Source organism: Haliotis rubra, unplaced genomic scaffold, assembly GCF_003918875.1.
Source record: "Haliotis rubra isolate DU_JTF1 unplaced genomic scaffold, ASM391887v1 Scf84, whole genome shotgun sequence".
Taxonomy (NCBI): Eukaryota; Metazoa; Mollusca; class Gastropoda; order Lepetellida; family Haliotidae; genus Haliotis; species Haliotis rubra.
In genome coordinates, this window is record NW_025767568.1 from 835,872 (window position 1) to 853,540 (window position 17,669).

At 38.8% G+C, this 17,669-nt stretch overlaps 3 protein-coding genes across 6 annotated transcripts in view; all 3 read left to right on the plus strand.

Annotated features, from left to right (window-relative positions):
* LOC124262448 (B-cell receptor CD22-like) overlaps positions 1-15,944 on the plus strand; it is a 32,595-nt gene extending 16,651 nt beyond the window's left edge. Inside the window, exons 6-13 of the mRNA XM_046696950.1 lie at positions 11,994-12,251; positions 13,107-13,406; positions 13,510-13,659; positions 13,968-14,001; positions 14,169-14,188; positions 14,502-14,585; positions 14,916-14,990; positions 15,444-15,944. Coding sequence (XP_046552906.1) covers positions 11,994-12,251; positions 13,107-13,406; positions 13,510-13,659; positions 13,968-14,001; positions 14,169-14,188; positions 14,502-14,585; positions 14,916-14,990; positions 15,444-15,481 — 959 coding nt within the window. The 3' untranslated portion in view covers positions 15,482-15,944. The remainder of the gene's footprint in view (positions 1-11,993; positions 12,252-13,106; positions 13,407-13,509; positions 13,660-13,967; positions 14,002-14,168; positions 14,189-14,501; positions 14,586-14,915; positions 14,991-15,443) is intronic.
* The window catches only part of LOC124262450, a 28,264-nt gene extending 12,320 nt beyond the window's left edge, over positions 1-15,944 (plus strand). For all 4 annotated transcript variants that reach the window (XM_046696952.1, XM_046696955.1, XM_046696956.1 and 1 more), the window contains exon 8: positions 15,497-15,944. The gene's annotated coding sequence lies outside the window, so the exon portion shown is untranslated. The remainder of the gene's footprint in view (positions 1-15,496) is intronic.
* On the plus strand, positions 7,543-9,653 carry LOC124262451. The gene is made up of 2 exons (XM_046696957.1): positions 7,543-7,715; positions 8,895-9,653. Exons 1-2 carry the CDS (start codon positions 7,622-7,624, stop codon positions 9,296-9,298), a joined length of 498 nt encoding a protein of 165 aa, XP_046552913.1. The 5' UTR covers positions 7,543-7,621; the 3' UTR covers positions 9,299-9,653.
* Positions 15,945-17,669: the final 1,725 nt, after the last annotated feature.

Sequence of the window (17,669 nt, forward strand, 5' to 3'; positions counted from 1 at the left end):
GCACACTTTATTGCACAATGTCAGAAAATAATATAGAGCCAGACACAAACATGAAGGAGTTTATTGCAAAATTCCCTCTTATACCTGATGCTTGACATTTGGATATTTTTGCCCAGGCTACACCAAACTGTAATGATACGTGACTCAACATCAGCAAAACCTGGATAATATTGCAGGTTCGTTTTAGCCATGAAAACAAGGAGATTGTCACGTTACCAATTGCGACAGTAAGATCAATGGAAATTCTCGTATCTGTGGCATGTACTGGTTATGCAATACCTTGGATATCTAACCTTGATCACAAACGACTGAAGAAAAATATCTCTGTTATTGATTGAATTGTTGGGGTTTGATCTGAAACGTTCAAACGTTTCTTAAATTCTTACATAATCAAAATGGATGGTTTTGGTATTTATAGAAACATTCTCACCCCTCATCTCCTTTGATCGCTTTTAGTTATACATGAACATGTTTCTGTATGGATTCAAATGTCATTCTACAGAAATTCTCACTAAAGGTGTATTTGCCATGTATTTGCCCTGATATTTGTACAGGAATTATTTGGGAAGATGAAATGTTTTAACGGTTGAGAAACAAAGACATTGCAAAAAGCTCAAACTGAATCAATACAAAACACATAGTTCAAACACAAGGCTCTGTGCAGAAAGTGATGTCCGTGTTGCTGTACCTAACCTGATGCAATGTTACAGACATCAGACCAACTACGCGAGATGAAGATCGGTATTTCCAGACAGTGGCGTCACCAGCGACTAACTCCTTCGGGCATATGGTTAGTCGACACAGACTGGCGGGCTACTCAGGGTTCAAGGAATTAGGGCTAATTACGGACTGCTAACTGGACGTGTTATTGCCAGCGCCACGACACTGGCACGGACTGCATACCCTTGGCAACGACGTGAGCGGCACAGATTCGTCTCTGTTCTGTTTGTTCAGATCTGATGGAAGAGAGCAAAGGTCATGAGATAAATCCACTGGTCAGCGCTGCATGGATGACATTATTTTTCAGTTTGTTTCTACAATAGCTGCTACGTGGTGTCCTTGATCAGCATAACAACGCGAGACCCAATACAGAGTGAGTGAGTGAGTGTGGCTTTACGCCGCTTTTAGAAATATTCCATCAATATCACGGCGGGGGACACCAAAAATGGCCTTCACACACTGTACCCATGTGGGGAATCGAACCCGGGTCTTCGGTGTGACGAGCGAACGCTTTAACTACCAGGCTACCCTCACCGCCCCTAAAGAAGATGAAGCTGACCGGAGTTTGTTTGGTATGGAAGCATCTGACTGTTTTCTTTATGACGTCAGGGTTTAGATTTCCACAGCCACGGGGAGATTTGGCATAAGAAAGCTGATCCAGGCCCTCCAAGAAGACTGGCGCTATATCCCACGTAACATCATCACACGTCTGACTTCTTCTGTGCTGGAGCGTTTTTGAATGTGTTGTAGCAATGAATGGTCATACACGCTATTAAAGTAACGCTTTACTGTACGATTTTATAGGTGTGTACCTAATGTCCATGGGGTTAAATGCTTGTTTTAGCTACCTTACTTTAATTAGGTAACATCAGAGTCACCAGAAAGAGGCTGTGGGCGGCTGGTCTGAGGGTATTGTCGCATCGACATGGAGATATACTTTCCAGCATTGTTGATATTCACATTGTTTGTATTCCTGGCAGATTGCAAACAAAGGTGTGCGGTTCTTCATGCATGCATTTTTCATTGATGTACATAGACAGTGGGGAATATTCTTGACCACGATATTCTAAAAGCCCAGTTCATTTTATCCCCTTCAACCGTTGTGCTCAGAATTCATCCTCAAGCTTATTAGGAAATAGTATCTAAAATAATCGAGCAGTTGTGAAAAATAAGTCACTGGACTCACGCATCCGCGCTAATACAATATCGACACATAAAAACATTTGGGTTTATTTTAGCTATTTTAGCAGTGCAGTCAGTGGTCCAGTCGTATTATTGTCACCGTTATGGTGTCTTTCACACCAAATGCTGTCTCTTCCTGGGGTAGTCAGACTTAGATTAAAATCCACTCTAATCCAAAATAAACAGCCACTCTGGTTAATGATGCAATGCAGACTTAATCCTTCATAGTTTATTCATAAAAATCTAGTTTCTGAAAATAAAAATAAAATACAATGTGCAAAGGGTGTTAACCTTTGAATAACAGCAGGATCAAAAGCAATACATTCTACTTTCTTCCGACCAGTTTCTTGCACCTTTTAAGAAAAGCCTTTGTTATTGCAAAGCATTTGTTCACTTCTATGTAGCGTATTAAATAGATCAGAGTGAATAGCAACTACAGCTGTTTTATTCCAATAATCCCTGGACACTTTGATAAAGACATGTTTTTTGTTAGCAAACAGATGTTGCTTTATTTGGTTTCGGATAAGAGCACGATATTTTGTCTGACAAACACGCCCTGGAGATAACGTGAAGCTACTGCCGTTTAGATCCGTGTATTTCCTTTCAAAACTACTAAAAACATTCGGGGATTAGCTTCTGGTGCCATGAGTTAAACATGATCCTTGTTTGTACTTGAAGCTCATAAGGATTTGTTTGCATCATGATTAAAAATACTGTGATATCTACACATGAAGAACGTTTAAAGTTATAATGCGAAAGTAACGTGAAATTACATTTACATTGTGTTGATATGATCGAGACTGAATTAGAAACCCCAGGTGCAGAAACTTTAGAAATTTATACAAAAGCAGTGTTTGAGTAAAGTATCACGTAGTGACAATGCAGCGCTAAATACGCGGTATGGTGCCATCGGTGATAGGTCACAAACACACCCAAAGGCAAGGCAGTTTGAATATCAAGAACGTTTACGAGTACAGTTTCTTTTGCTTTTGAATGAATGTGGAAAGGGTCTTGTCGCTTCCCTTTTAAATACGAGTTCATGTTCATGTCAATATGAACAGGATGTGATACTTTCGATGAAAATTATTTAATGTGACATGGAAAGGCATTGTGTGTTGTTGTTGTATGCCCTCTGATACACCAAGTCAATTCTAAAAGAGCAACGACATATATAAACTGACCATATTTTCAGAAAAATATATGAACGTGTGTTTAGACTAATTTTGCTCAAACGCTCTCAGAATGCTTTTTGCAGGCATTTCTAAAACGTTTTGAATCTTGTCGCACCAATGACTTGTGCCATCGGATCACATATTTGTTTTCATAAAACATTTGGCGTGCCACTGAGTGTGTTGTTGATGGGTTCCACAGAGAAGATACGTTCACCTTTTGGCGAATATCTGGTATCATCGCTTTTGAAATTGTTTCATGAACATATAATTCTGATACAGCCAGAAGCGTACACTGGCAGAGATTTCAGATAACTGATTTCTGAAACGGTTTTCTGTCATTTATATTCATTGTTTTCAGTATCTGTTCCAAACATCTTACTTCAACTCTTTGTTTCATGTTACGTGCTGTATTCCCACGTAGAAGATGATGTGTCGAGGTTTGATGCTATTAAGAATAGATTGGTTGCCTCCTTCGACAGACATTGGTTCCTAGAATCTATATTCTTCCTCGAAAGCCTCACAGTTCTCATCTCTAAAGTCTGAATCTGTTAATGTAAAAAAGAATAGGGATAGATTGGCATTACATACCCAGGTTTATGTACTTATGAAAATAACTCAGGGATATAAATGTATTTGCATTGATATTTCCCTCCCTAGGCTGTTCCAATGATGTTTTCAAGCTTTTATTATTACGATGTTACATATATATATGCATTGTGTAGGGCATGGTAAATTAAGAAAGTAAATAACTAATAGTATAAAAATGTATAGCTAAGTAAATAAATTTACACATTACTCCCCTGGTTTTGTTTAACTTCATCTTATTTTCAGTTTTGTGTTCACTGAATATTAAACTGCCTACTTTTTTCTATAAGAATTGTATAAAGAAATATAGACATGACATATATCCCAACAAAACTTTATACGATTTATCACTTGGGCTCATATATAAACAATCATTGTATATTGCATGAAAAAAAAGCGTCAGATTATCTTTTACTTGGCGAGTAGTTTTATATTATGAACAAAAGGTAGGTGAGGTACATATTAACCAGTAGACATTAGTTAACATTTTTGTTCTAATTCAAAGTTGTTTACAGGCTAGTTGTCAATATTAAGGGGGTAACATTAGTCAAGTTGCACTTACACAATCAGATGAATGCGAGAATCTAGATATAGACTCCCATTGTGCTATTACTTCCATTTTCATGTAGTACGCTTTCACCATTCCTTTACTTTTGATTTGTGATAATACCAAAACACAAGTTGATTTAGTATTCAAGATTTTAATATTCCTATGGGGAAAATTTTGGTTCCTTCTTGTTAAAAAACACCACGAAATTTTGTGTCGTTCTTCACGTCAAATTCCCGCAAGGCAAGCTGAGTTACACAAAACATAGTCCCTTGTCTTTATGGGTGTCTTTTGACGTCGTTGAGAACATGCTACGTTCTTTATCTTATATTTATTGACTGCTTAAATTTTACTTATAGAATGTGTATGTATATGTGTATATGTGCGTGTGTGTCTGTGTGTGTCTGTGTGTGTCTGTGTGCGTGCGTGAGTGAGTGCGTGTTGTATACCAGTTTGTATTCTACAGCTGTATCAACAAACATAATGCTGAAAAAACAACGTGTGCCAGGACATCACGACAATGTTTACAATGTGAAACTTTCTCGCTATAGTTCCAGAAATAAATACACATAACTACATAATGATAATTAGCATATATGCACTAAATCCATACCCTAATTCAGGCTCTTAACTTCCGTGATAGATAGAACCTAAACCCAAAGTGATGCACTGGAGGATCACTTCATACTACCGGGTACCCTGCTTGGTGAATCGAGGCCCATTTCTCTCAAGTTACATGTGCTTCACTGTGCTCTGTACACAGGGCCACCAAGTCTGAGCCACATCTGAACGCCATTCATTTTACTTAAATTTCAGGTGGCGCTACATACAAACTACCAACATATGTGTATATATAGTCTGCATGCATTGTATAATAATGAGTCATTCTCAAAATTTGTGCTTATTTCATGTGGGCAAAAATTGTAAATTTTGTTTTCTTGTTTTACCTTGAAATGTTGTTGATTACATTCATAGTATTCTGAATATACAAAACATAAATTATGCAAGTTTAACGACATCTCTTTTGTCATAATTTACCCTTTTTATTAGAAATTTCACGAAATTGCGTCACTACCGTTACGAAATTTGCAACGTCAGTTTGAAAAGAAAAGAATCCAAAGATGATATTCCTTTAATGTACATATATATCAAAATATCTAGTTTTACAACATAACATGACTAATGAGTTTTGAAATTATATATTTATTGCTTAAAAGGGGCCAACAAGCCAAACAATTCCTTTCTTTTCAGATTTGCAAATACAAAGTTAGTTTGTTTGCAGTGAAAACGTACCGATGAATTTCACTTTAAACAAAAAAAGTAAATCAAATAAAGTGAAATTAAGATTGCGAATCCTTATAATTTTACCTTGCCAATTAAACATTTAAATTTCAGAATTTTATTCAACTTAGTATAAAAGTTGTTTAACAGACGATCATAGATTCAAATATCTATTATTCGTTTGTATTACAAGGGAATAAACGCAGTAATTGGAACAGTGATACAAATGCACGTGCAGTACGCGTACGTGATGAGCGTTAACTTAGACCAACCCTACTTGTTCTCGGTGTTTCATTTAATGTGCATACCCCCCTTGTAATACAAACCGATAATAGCGATTTGAAACTATGATCGTTTGTTAAACAACTTTAATCCCTAAGTTGAATAAAATTCTGAGATTTTAATGTTTAATTGGCAAGGTAACATCATGAGGATTCGCACTTCTAATTTCACTATATTTGATTTACGTTTTTGTTCAAAGTGAAATTCATCGGTACGTTTTCACTGCAAACAGACTATAATATGTAGCCAAAAATTCAAGATGAGAATATGAATTATATTATGCTTACTTGAAGCTCTACTACCAAACATACTGGCACTACAAATTCCACACATACACAGATAAATCAATTTTATTTAAATAAGGAAACTGATAATGTTATGGCATGGACACTGGCATTAATTGTTACGGTAGTGACATTTGTATTAATAGTCATTTTTATGTTTACGTTAACAGATAATTTAATGAAATTTGTCAGTCAGATATTTCAGAATGTTTAAAGAATAGGTAATAGGCGAAAGATTTACTTATAGATGTCCCTGTCATGTAAAAATCAGGTAAAGACTGCATGTTACGGCAGTGACATTGTGATGGTATATAATGTTACTTCCGTAACGGCCCTATCTAAGCCGTGTTCTTCTTTGTCACAGCCGTTACACTACCCTGTCCTTACCGTAACAACAAAATCATACTTATATGCTTATTGATTTTATTCATGTGATACAAAAGCTTTATGTTAAATAAGATTCTAAAACATTTGATATCTTTGAATTGAAAATTTAGGTACAAGCAACATTAAACTAGAAAAATGTCACTGCCGTCACAAAATCTGTCTTCACCGTAACAATACCCTTGATAACGGCAGTGACCATAACGGTAGTGACAGCCACTAACAATATCAGTTTTAAAACAATAACTGGTCCCCAAAGTTTACTGAGCACATGCTTTCAAATGATTTCCCCTACTGTCTAAGGTACTTGGCATTGTTTTGCTTCACAAAATTAACCGGTATCAGCGGTAACCACCGTAACGGTTAGGACATGCAAAATTTTCAGACGTCAGTTTGTACACACATTGTTTGCGATAAAATTCAGAAAAATGAATTTTTTGTGTCAGTGTTTGACAGCCATGTTTCCTCACTGCCATTGCTTGCTTGTGAAGTAGAATTAGAAGACAGTACAGGGAGTAATTTTATTGCATTTTGGGGGGCTATGTTACGGTAGTGACATCAAATATTGTGACATAGTTTGACCTTTTTTCACAAATGATTTTCCATACTAGAAATGCCAAACCACGCCAAGCATGTAGCTGTAACATCATTAATTTTGCTATGTTAAAAGATTTTTGAAAAACATGAAAAAGACAACAACAAAAGTCAAATTGGACTGAAGTTGTGACACATGAAAACGGAGTAAAAGTGGGTGGTTTTGGGTGTTTAAAATAAATATATAACTATTTTCTTTCAATTTTGTTTCTGTATAGTATAGAATAAACTGAGATGAATTGGTTATCATAAAACATTATTGATTCTGACTTAAGTTTGTCGGGTGCAAACATATAAAATAAATATGCACGAATTTTGAGAATGACTCTAATGTATATCTATAGTACACTTTATGCATTATAGCGCTTGCAGGTCGAAGTTTACCGCATAAAGTGTTCAACGGGTGATATCGAATGCCATCTACACAACTGTGCGAATGCGCTGTACACACCCGATCCACTGAACCGGGTAGGTCTGACCTAGATAACACAACTACTTCCTTGTCCTTGCAGGGGGAAGTATATAGCTGTCTCAGTCAACAGCGTTGCTAACACCATTTCTAACACGTTATATATGTCACATATATATAGATGCTAAGGTTTGCTGTTAACATGAGACCATATGTGACTTCACTCCTACTGGTCATGGAGATTTACTCTACATCAAGGATAACTCACGTGAAAGGTATGTCTTTCAGTTTCAGTTCCAGGTACCGTGAATACTGTCGGAAATGATGAGCCATGACCTGAACAGTGTATATCTGTGTTTATTGCCTACGAGGGCGAGAATATCGGGGTTCATATCTTTCATACGATGCCCTAGGGCAAAATATCACGTGGAGTCATAGCATTGTTCATGACGTCACGTCACCATGAGAACCCATTGATTACTGCCGCAGTCTATGTCAGGACTAGCAGTTTCTTCTATGACGTTACGTTTTACATGCGGCGACGGCGGGTAGTCAGCCTATGTTTGAAAGTAGATTTGGGTTGATTTTCCTCAATTTGACGACTTCGGTAATAAATAGAATATTATATTCGTGCCCATATCATACTATGGTATATGCCCCTATATCCTCTCATCTCGCTCGGGAAATACCAATATTTGTTACCCACGTGGTCAACGTATGGGTAGTTACTGATATCGTACGTCACACACGAGTGTCGTATCGCGTTGACCTGTGTCCTAACGACTTGACCTGATATTCTAACGATTTGATTGGATAACCGATGACCTCTCAATTAGGTCACGTTGTGACGGAACTACTTGTTCATTCATAACAAACACGTGAATTCATTCATTCTACAACTTAAATGCATTGTGGGAACGTAAACATTGCGAACGTTGCCCTATCGCTGTTTAAATGAGAGTCGAACTGAGACATTATATCGAAAAACATAAACGCAATGTTTCCACCAGTGATGTTAGCCGAGTGATGCAACTGCAAAACAAGAAACGGGGTGCTACGGAGTAGTTTAATGTAGGAGGCTGTACGAGGCGATGACAACTGACATGCATCGTGACGTCGGTTACCAAGGGAGCAGACGAGAATGGCGTAGTGACGTCAATGGTCAATGCAATGTGACGTCATGCAAAAGTGAACTACAGAACAAAATTCTTCCGCAACCTCTGTATGAAACCGGTTTCGGTTTGAAACCATTACAATACCTAAAATACGCTGTTTTGTCAATTTAATGCATGTAAAACGTGGGTAATAAATAGAATACCACACCCGGTCTCATAACATACGAATTATACGAAACTCTTGACCTTCCTATGGTCAACGATACCAACATTTAGGCACTCGAGTCGTAAACATAGTATGACGTGGGCACTCATATAATATCCTCTATGTCATTTCAGGTCAGACACTAAGTCTGCAAGGTTCGTCCTCCACTGCTGTAAGGGGAGATACGTTTCAGTTTACCTGTACTGTTGCCGGTGGCGGTGGCTCCTTACAAGGAGCTTTGTACTTCCTAAGAGCGCGGGTATTCAGTTCGTGTACTGTCAATGCTGGAACCTGCAGCCAGTTCACCAATGAACCTGGGTACACCTGTGAGTGTGTGGGTGGACAGACGCGGATATTCTACATGAATGTCACATCAGTCAGCACGGGTGATGGCGATACCTGGAGGTGTCAGTACAGCTCTAGCAACAGCAACTCCATCAGTCTGGATGTACTGTGTAGGTATTTCAGAGTTGGTAACAACACACAGGTGTCTGTAGTAACCACAAGAATGTTTACAAAGCAAGATTTGTGTAATTAATAGTTAACTTCTGATCGATGTTGTATATCTCGTATAAAATAATCATAACGAAATATCTTTAACAGACAGAATTGTGATTGCATTACGGAAATTTCACAACTGCTGAACACAAAGTTGCTCCTCAGGGGACCAGTGGCTCCGTCATTATAGGTACTTTTGTGCATATGTTAACTACTACGGAATAATACCACCATATAATCCCAATGCACCATATTTCTCTGTTTATAAATATACTAGACGGCCCAGGCATTACCGCTGTTCCCACAAACAGACAAATAATAGAGAACGCCAGTCCTGACATAGACTGCAGCAGTAACATCACAGCCGGCAACCCCTCAACGACGATTAGTTACACATGGACAGGTCCAGGAGGGTACAGCAAAGACGGAGCTGTACTAGACAGACTTATCAACAGGAACCAGGGAGGTCTGTACACCTGTACGGCCACCAACACTGCGGGACTGTCGGACACAGCTGAGGTCAACGTCACTGTTCAGTGTAAGTATTCTGCAGTCTCGCTGACACGACCTGGCCAAACGAGATGCATTGTGGTCCAAAGAGCCGGATGTCACTATGCAGAGTTGTGTCCCCTACTTGTGAGATGATGGGCTGATCGTGTGTTTAGATCCCAGATAATCAGGTACTCTCTGATTATTGGTGTCACCACTTTACTTGTGGTCCTCAGTCTTTCCTCCCAGATCAAGTGCTGTGACGGAACTGGAAATATTCCAAACTTAAACCTAACTCGCGAACTGAACCTAACGAATATGCATTTAGAAAACGTCATCATACTTTGTCCTCATAATAGTTAGCAGATCGAATGGGCGGCCTTTTTCTGTCTATCTAATTATCTATAGCTAAATATGTATTGGGCATATCTGTGTTCAGTTTCATCTGGTACATGCGACATAGCTCCTGAGGCTGAGGTATTGTGACACGACACGCCACCCCTACCGTCACACCTTGTATCATTCTGAAATACTACACCCGTGAAACAGGATCGGGTGGTCAGGCTCGCTGACGTGGTTGACACATGTCACCGCATCCCAATTGCGTACATCGATGCTCATGCTGTTCATCACTGGATTGTCTGGTCTGCTTATTTACCAACCGCCGGGATATAGCTGGAATAACGTTGAGTGCGGCGTTGAAAAACAAACAAACAAACTGAAATACTGCAAAAAGCAGGGAAAACAATAACTCTCCCACTTACCTCCATCATCTGGTGTTGTATTCACCCACAACTTTATCAGATTTTGGTTATTCAAAATTCCTTGTATTCATCTGATAACAAGTAGTGTTCGATTTTATCATATATGTATGATTCAACTATATCCATCTGCTACATAGAATCATATTACATCCTCAATTCAATTCAATATATAGCTGAACGTTTTATCAATATTTACTATATGTAATTATTAGAATTCCTATCAGTGAATTCCTACCATGTATTCGAAATGGGCTAGGGCCGGTGGGATGAGACATGCTTGCCCTTTCTTGAACACCCGGTGTTGTCACTGTTTATCACTATTCCATTCTCTGTTTGCGTTTTGTGCTTCACTGCCTTTTGTGCCCTACTGAGGTGGTTCCTACTGCCGTTGTCGTTTTATATCTTAACTGTGCGAAATATGTTACCACCAGACGCTTCAACAATAACCTCCGTCCCTACCAACATGAACGTGACAGAGATAGCCAGTCCTGGTATAGACTGCAGCAGTAACATCACACCTGGCAACCCCTCCACAACACGCTACAGGTGGACAGGTCCGGGAGGGTACAGCAAGGACGGAGCTGTACTAGACAGACTTGTCACCAGGAACCAGGGAGGGTGTACACCTGTACTGCCACCAACACTGCAGGACTGTCGGACACAGCTCAGGTCAACGTCAATGTACAGTGTAAGTGTTGCATCTGCTCTTCATTATCTAAATTAATTATAATGCCATCTTCAACATATGTTGAGTACCGTCTTCACTGACAATGGACAATGGCTAAAGTCTGGGGAGACCAACAGAGTAGTGTTTTAAGCACATAATTTGGACTTCGTCTGCTAATCAGTGCAAGGCTTAGTTGCGTCTTAATGGCATCTTTTTCCTCCTAAGTTTTCATTTTCAAAAGATCAGAATCTGTTTATTTGCTGGCTTTGACATTAGATTTTAACCTGAACTGGATCGATGTTTGTGACTTAAGTCCCAGATTTTCATCAATAGCTCACGATATTTATCAGTTATTCTGAGCTATAGCTACTGCAACAGAAATATTTGACCTGAGACAAATTGGACATACTTCTGAAACGTTTCTCTTTACTGTTAATGACCGGAATGTCTCCTTTTGGCACAGAGGACATAATTCACAACGTATTGTGTTTTAGTTCCAATCACATCAATACATATCCAGCGACATTGTGTCACTGAACAGTTTGACCGATCACCTGAGTAACTGATCAAGACTTTATTGTTTTCAAACCGATGATTGTTGTCAAAAACCAAACATACATTTAGGCAAATTATGTGAGAAGCAGGACATGTTTACCCTTTCACAAACACCTAGCCTCTCACTTATTTGTATCTATACGTTGTATAATTGCCACCGCAATTCTGGCTTTTTACGCCGAATGGAATCTGTATCAGCAGACAATGATATTCTTGGGTGTTAAAAGCAGATCAATTTGTTCATCTCCATCGCGACACAGATGCCCCAGAAATAACCTCCGTCCCTACCAGCATGAATGTGACGGAGAATGCCAGTCCTGGTATAGACTGCAGCAGTAACATCACACCCGGCAACCCCTCCACAACACGCTACAGGTGGACAGGTCCGGGAGGGTACAGCAAGGACGGAGCTGTACTAGACAGACTTGTCACCAGGAACCAGGGAGGAGTGTACACCTGTTCAGCCACCAACACTGCAGGACTGTCGGACACAGCCCAGGTCAATGTCAATGTACAGTGTGAGTAAAAACTACGTTGCAGCGTCTGCTGTCACCAGTTATTGACCCGGACGACAATGTAAACGTTTCAATTCAAGATATCTATATTCAAATGTACAGTGTAACCCTCTGAAGCGGCAAAACGCTTTTCATCAGTGTAACAATACGTAAAATACAGCGACAAAGCTATCGATACGATTCCGACCATATCATCAGCATGCGGTTCACAGTCAAAAAAGAAAAATGAACAGTATTTTCCTATAAACGTTCTACACACGTTTGAGGATAGTTGTATTTGTGTATATTTATATTTCCATGTAGATATTAACTAACAGTTGTAAATAGACGGCACTAGCACATTCATGTCAGTGATCGCCAGCATAATATCACTGAACACGTTCTGTATAGTCTCTCTCTTCGATCAGTAGAGACGTACTGCACATTGAAATCCAGATTAATAACTCATTTGTTCAGCATTGCATACGGAGTTCAGCAGCGGTCTTAAGCAGTCTTCTTGAGATTGGATATTAGCGCTATATAAATGTATATAAATGTAAATGTATAGACGAGTATGAGATCATGAAATAAACGGGACAAAACCCTTTCTGTACCCCTAAGAAATTTCTCCAAAATACATTATTCTTGAGATAATTTTGGCTAAATAACGAACATGTTTGCATGAATAAATATCAAATAGTGATAATACCAGGTGTTCGCGAAATGGTGTGTGTATGCTGCCCAACCGATGGCACCTTCACAAATTGATGCTGGCACAAGGAATTATTCATCTGGGAAATTATTTCAGATAATATATTCACGTTCAAAAACATTCCTGCATTTTGCTGATATTGTAGACTTTTAAAATATATTTTACAGATCGTCCACAACGAGATATGCAAAAACAATTTAGTCCAACGATCATTCGACAAATGAACGACACGGCCGCCATGGTGGCCACTGCTGTTTCTGACCCGCTGCCACAGTTCACCTGGTGGCGATATGACAGCGGGCACCTGCAGGATATAGCAGACACTACTGACTACATTGTATTCAGCTCCGACTTACAGACAGTCCTCATTGTCAGGATCAAACACCCCAGAGACTACGGGGCATACGCATTGAAGATGAACAACTCCTTTGGAGAAAGCATACTCAGCTATACAGTATCACCAGCAAGTGAGTTTCATGAAGCACTACTTCCTTTTATTCCTCTTTCATTAGCAGGAAAATTAATATTCGTTTTTTAACTCTGTGTGTCCATGTGACCGTATTGTTCCAGGCAGTGCTACTGGTCAGTCACAGCCAGATGGACTCGGTCAAGGAATTGGTATTGGAATCGGAGTATCCCTGCCAGTGGTACTTGTGTTAACTGTCATCATTGTAATCATGTGGCGACGAAGCCGTGGAAACATTGACAAAGTTAACAAAGGTAATCATTGTATAGCCAAGTTTGTGTTGAGCAAAGGGAGACATGTTTCACAGATGCGCATGTGCAGAAAATATAATCCATTGTGATGTATTTAGACAGGTGTTATATCAGATCTTCCGGCTTTATACTTATACTACCTGACTTAAATATTGGCATGTTTTGTAAGTTTTGAACTTTTGACCATATCCCTAAGTATTAAACGGCTATTGAATACACTATGGTTTCGAAAAACAGACCGTTCCATGTAATGGTACATACAAACATTCAGGAATATGGATTAATGTCTGAACTTCATGCTCCACTTGCAGATCAAACAGAAGCAATCGAACTCCAATCACACGGGTAAGATACAATACATGTTTCACTTTTTATAAAACGCCAACACCAATCGGTCTCAATTAATACATGTTCCAGTAAATGAATCAAATGTATATATTTGATATTGATATTTTGGTAACATGTTGTCATCGTGAAGTGTATTGATCAAATGCTGTCTTGGTTTCTTCCAGGAACACCACACCAAACCCAGGTAACTATATCATTGTCCTTTATATAACATTAAACACGTTATGTTAGGGAGTCCCTCGTTACACCAATCTACAGATGACATACGTCGTTACGGTAAAGTAATATTGTACTCATTATTGCAACTACTATTTCAGGCCTTAAATTGGTAACACATCCTGTTTATCTTCATTAGACACCCACATAAACTACAGCCTTAGTGATCAGTAGTTTATTATTTAATGTTACTCTGAATGGTAATGCTATTATTTTGTATTTATAACATACATAATAAATATAAGTATCATGTCATGATCCAATTCCATTACTGTTTCAAGACGGAGCCTACGCAAGCCTTGATGAGCATACCCCTCAGAATATAAACGAATATGAGAAACTCGACATGGGAAACACCGACAAAGGTTGTTACTATATTTTGTTTAATCAAGGTAGTGCTTTAGGCTTGATTCAAATATCCATTAGTAGCGGAAAGGGTAAGCATAGTAAAAACACAGACAATATAGAACCAGGACCATACAATCTAACAATTCAAGCCGTCTTAAAGGTTGTTTTGTCTTCACTGGAGACTCTGTGTTGTTTTGTCCATACACAGAGCGAATATTTTATACACATTTTGTGGTTGAATTGAACTAAAGTTACATATCGCCAAGCCAATGCTTGCATCTCATAATCAAAATGATTGGCAAAGTTTCGAATGTTAACCATTTTGTTATTGACTATTTTTGTATTAGAATCAGAAGAGACGGTTGGCACGGTTGAAAAGGAATCTGTGTACGAAAACCAAGGGGCTGGTAGAGATACCCTAGGTAATGTTTATTATGCACGTACATTATGCATTAAAGATTTCTTTCGTTTTGGTCATTTCAAAAGTGACTTGTCATTTACTGTAACTGATTATGAGTAATGCTATTATTATTACATAAGAAATGACAACGTGGCACATCACCCTAGGAGAAATGATACTCGATTTTATACTGCATGTCATCCCATACTGACGGCTCAGGTGAAATAGACAGTGTGTGTTTGTGTGTGTGCATTAGTGTTTGATTTTGGAGAGTCGGGGTGAAAAAGGGGCGCCACCGATTTATTTTTTAATTCAAATTCAGCGCCATCTTTCGAAATCTGTCAGTATGACACGGTTGGGGTTCGAACCCAGACCTGCCTTGTAGACGCTCTATCCGCTGGGCCATGGAAGAGATACCAACCCACCCTACAAATGGCCACGCTGAGGCATGTATATTTCTGTTAACATCTTTCAGATTCTGTAAATGGAAGAAACACAGTGGATCGAGAATGACTCCCAAATTCTAAACAACAGTTTCAGCAATGAGGAAATGACTACCACGTTCCAAAACACAGTTGTAACAATCATCAGGAAATGAGTAGTGTCTTCCAAACAACAGTTGCAACAATCGGGATGTGACTTGCAAGTTCGAATTTTCAGCGGAAACAATCGGAGTGTGACTGTCAACTTCCATGCAACGATCCACGTGTGAGATTAATGATGACAACTGCGTCTGGACATTAGTTGTTTAACCCTGTCATCAGGACAGTTGTACACTCGGCAATAGAAGTGGAACCGGTACTAACAAGGTTGACGGGGATTCACTGTTTATCATAATCTTCGTTTTTTATTGATACATGATATATTCTGTGAACGTCTTACACTGTCTTCAGAATGATATCAGTGACTTGCCCCTTATAATTGCTGTAAATTTTATTTGCTTGTGAACATTAATTATTTTCTACTTTTATCACTATTTAGCCTTTAACACCTCATGGAATGTCTTTGGTGTTTCTACCTTCTGAATATATAGCAAGTGGGAAAACATCTCACTCTTTCCTCCTCATCAAGAGGTTCTAAAACGTCCTTTTTCCAGCCAATAAAAACATAACACAAGACTCCATTCTTGTAACAGACGGCAGCAATAACATGACTCTCTTTAAATCAGGTCCACGAGGAGACAGTAGGATATGGCCTGACGGACAAGAGTTGTCATCGGGTATTGGGGAAGGATCAACACCTGCAGCGAGACTGTCAGACAGTCTAGGTCAACCTAACCTAACCTAACTTATTTCTCCAAAGTACATGTGTTTGTAAGGATCAGTAAAGGGTTTGGATTAGATTGTCAAGAGAGGCTCACCTCGACTCCGGTAATGATGTCTTTCGTTCGATTTAGTGACTTAGGTGATTAGGGAGGTGCACTTCTGATCATTCGAGCTCGATGCAAGGCAACATGGTTTAATCTTTATAACTTTTTTCAATTACAGTACATTATGAGTTCTTATTGTGGGAAAGGTATCCGAAATCAGCCTTGACGATGTTCTGTAATGTACTATTGTATAACCATGCTCTGTCTCCATTGATAAAACAACCTTTCGTTGTTGGCGTGTCTGTAAATACTCATTTAGTAATTGTATATTCCAAGAACGATGTTATGCAAAAAGACAATAACGAGAAGCCAGTAATGGTTTATGTTATGTTTTTATTGTTATTCTTGCAGTTAAATGTCCAGTGTCCATATTCCCACAGAAGACATTTCATAGGCGTTAAAGGCAAACACTGGGTGAACACTGTATAACTGAAACAGGCTCTCGGAGTCAAGTTTTATATTTTTTATTGCAAGACAAAGAAAGGTGGCAGACGGAAGCTTTAAATCCTCTGCGTCTTGCAGTTACATACCTGCAGCCAGCTGTCTTAAGACTTACGCAAACGTATAGTCGAACCTGCACGTGCAAAGCTGCAAACAAACATATACTCATGCCAACAATGGTTGTCACCCCCCAGCCTATTAATAAAATTGAAGGGGGTGACAACCATTATTAGCATGAGTATATATACGTGATTCTCACACAGGAACATTCTATGAGGTAAGGTAACGAAGATGTCAAGTACAGAGCTTGGTCAATAAACACGGAGAGGCATGATACAAATGTACAAACTGAAGCGGTAACATCACCACAGGCCAGCATTTTATGAGCGCTATATTTATCACCGCTTCTATAAGCTGCCACTTACAATCATAAGTATTACCCTTGCGTTATATCCTGCCACAAATGAATGTGAAGTGTGTGTTGTCACGATGTTTTGGTTTTTAAATGGTATCTTTACAGCATAGCTGAAATTTAGACCAAGAAGGTATTCTACTCGAAATTGTTGATTGTTAAACCAAACACTTTGAGACGGCTCTGCACATGAAATACATTGAGGAGTTGTAAATGATGACTATAGTCATTAATCACAATGTTTGTATTAACGATGCAAGGTTTCTTCATGATCCAAACACCATTTATTATTGATTTAAGGAAGAATGTTTGGGGTATTTTTAATATTGTCACCATTGATGATTTTTAAGAGTGAGTTGTGTGGACTGATGACATAGAATGCTTCGGTATAGTTTTAAAAAAGATATATGCTTCGCGTGTGGAGAATAGTTCCAATTGTAACGCATAAGTGACGAAATGTTGTCATATTCAATTCCTCA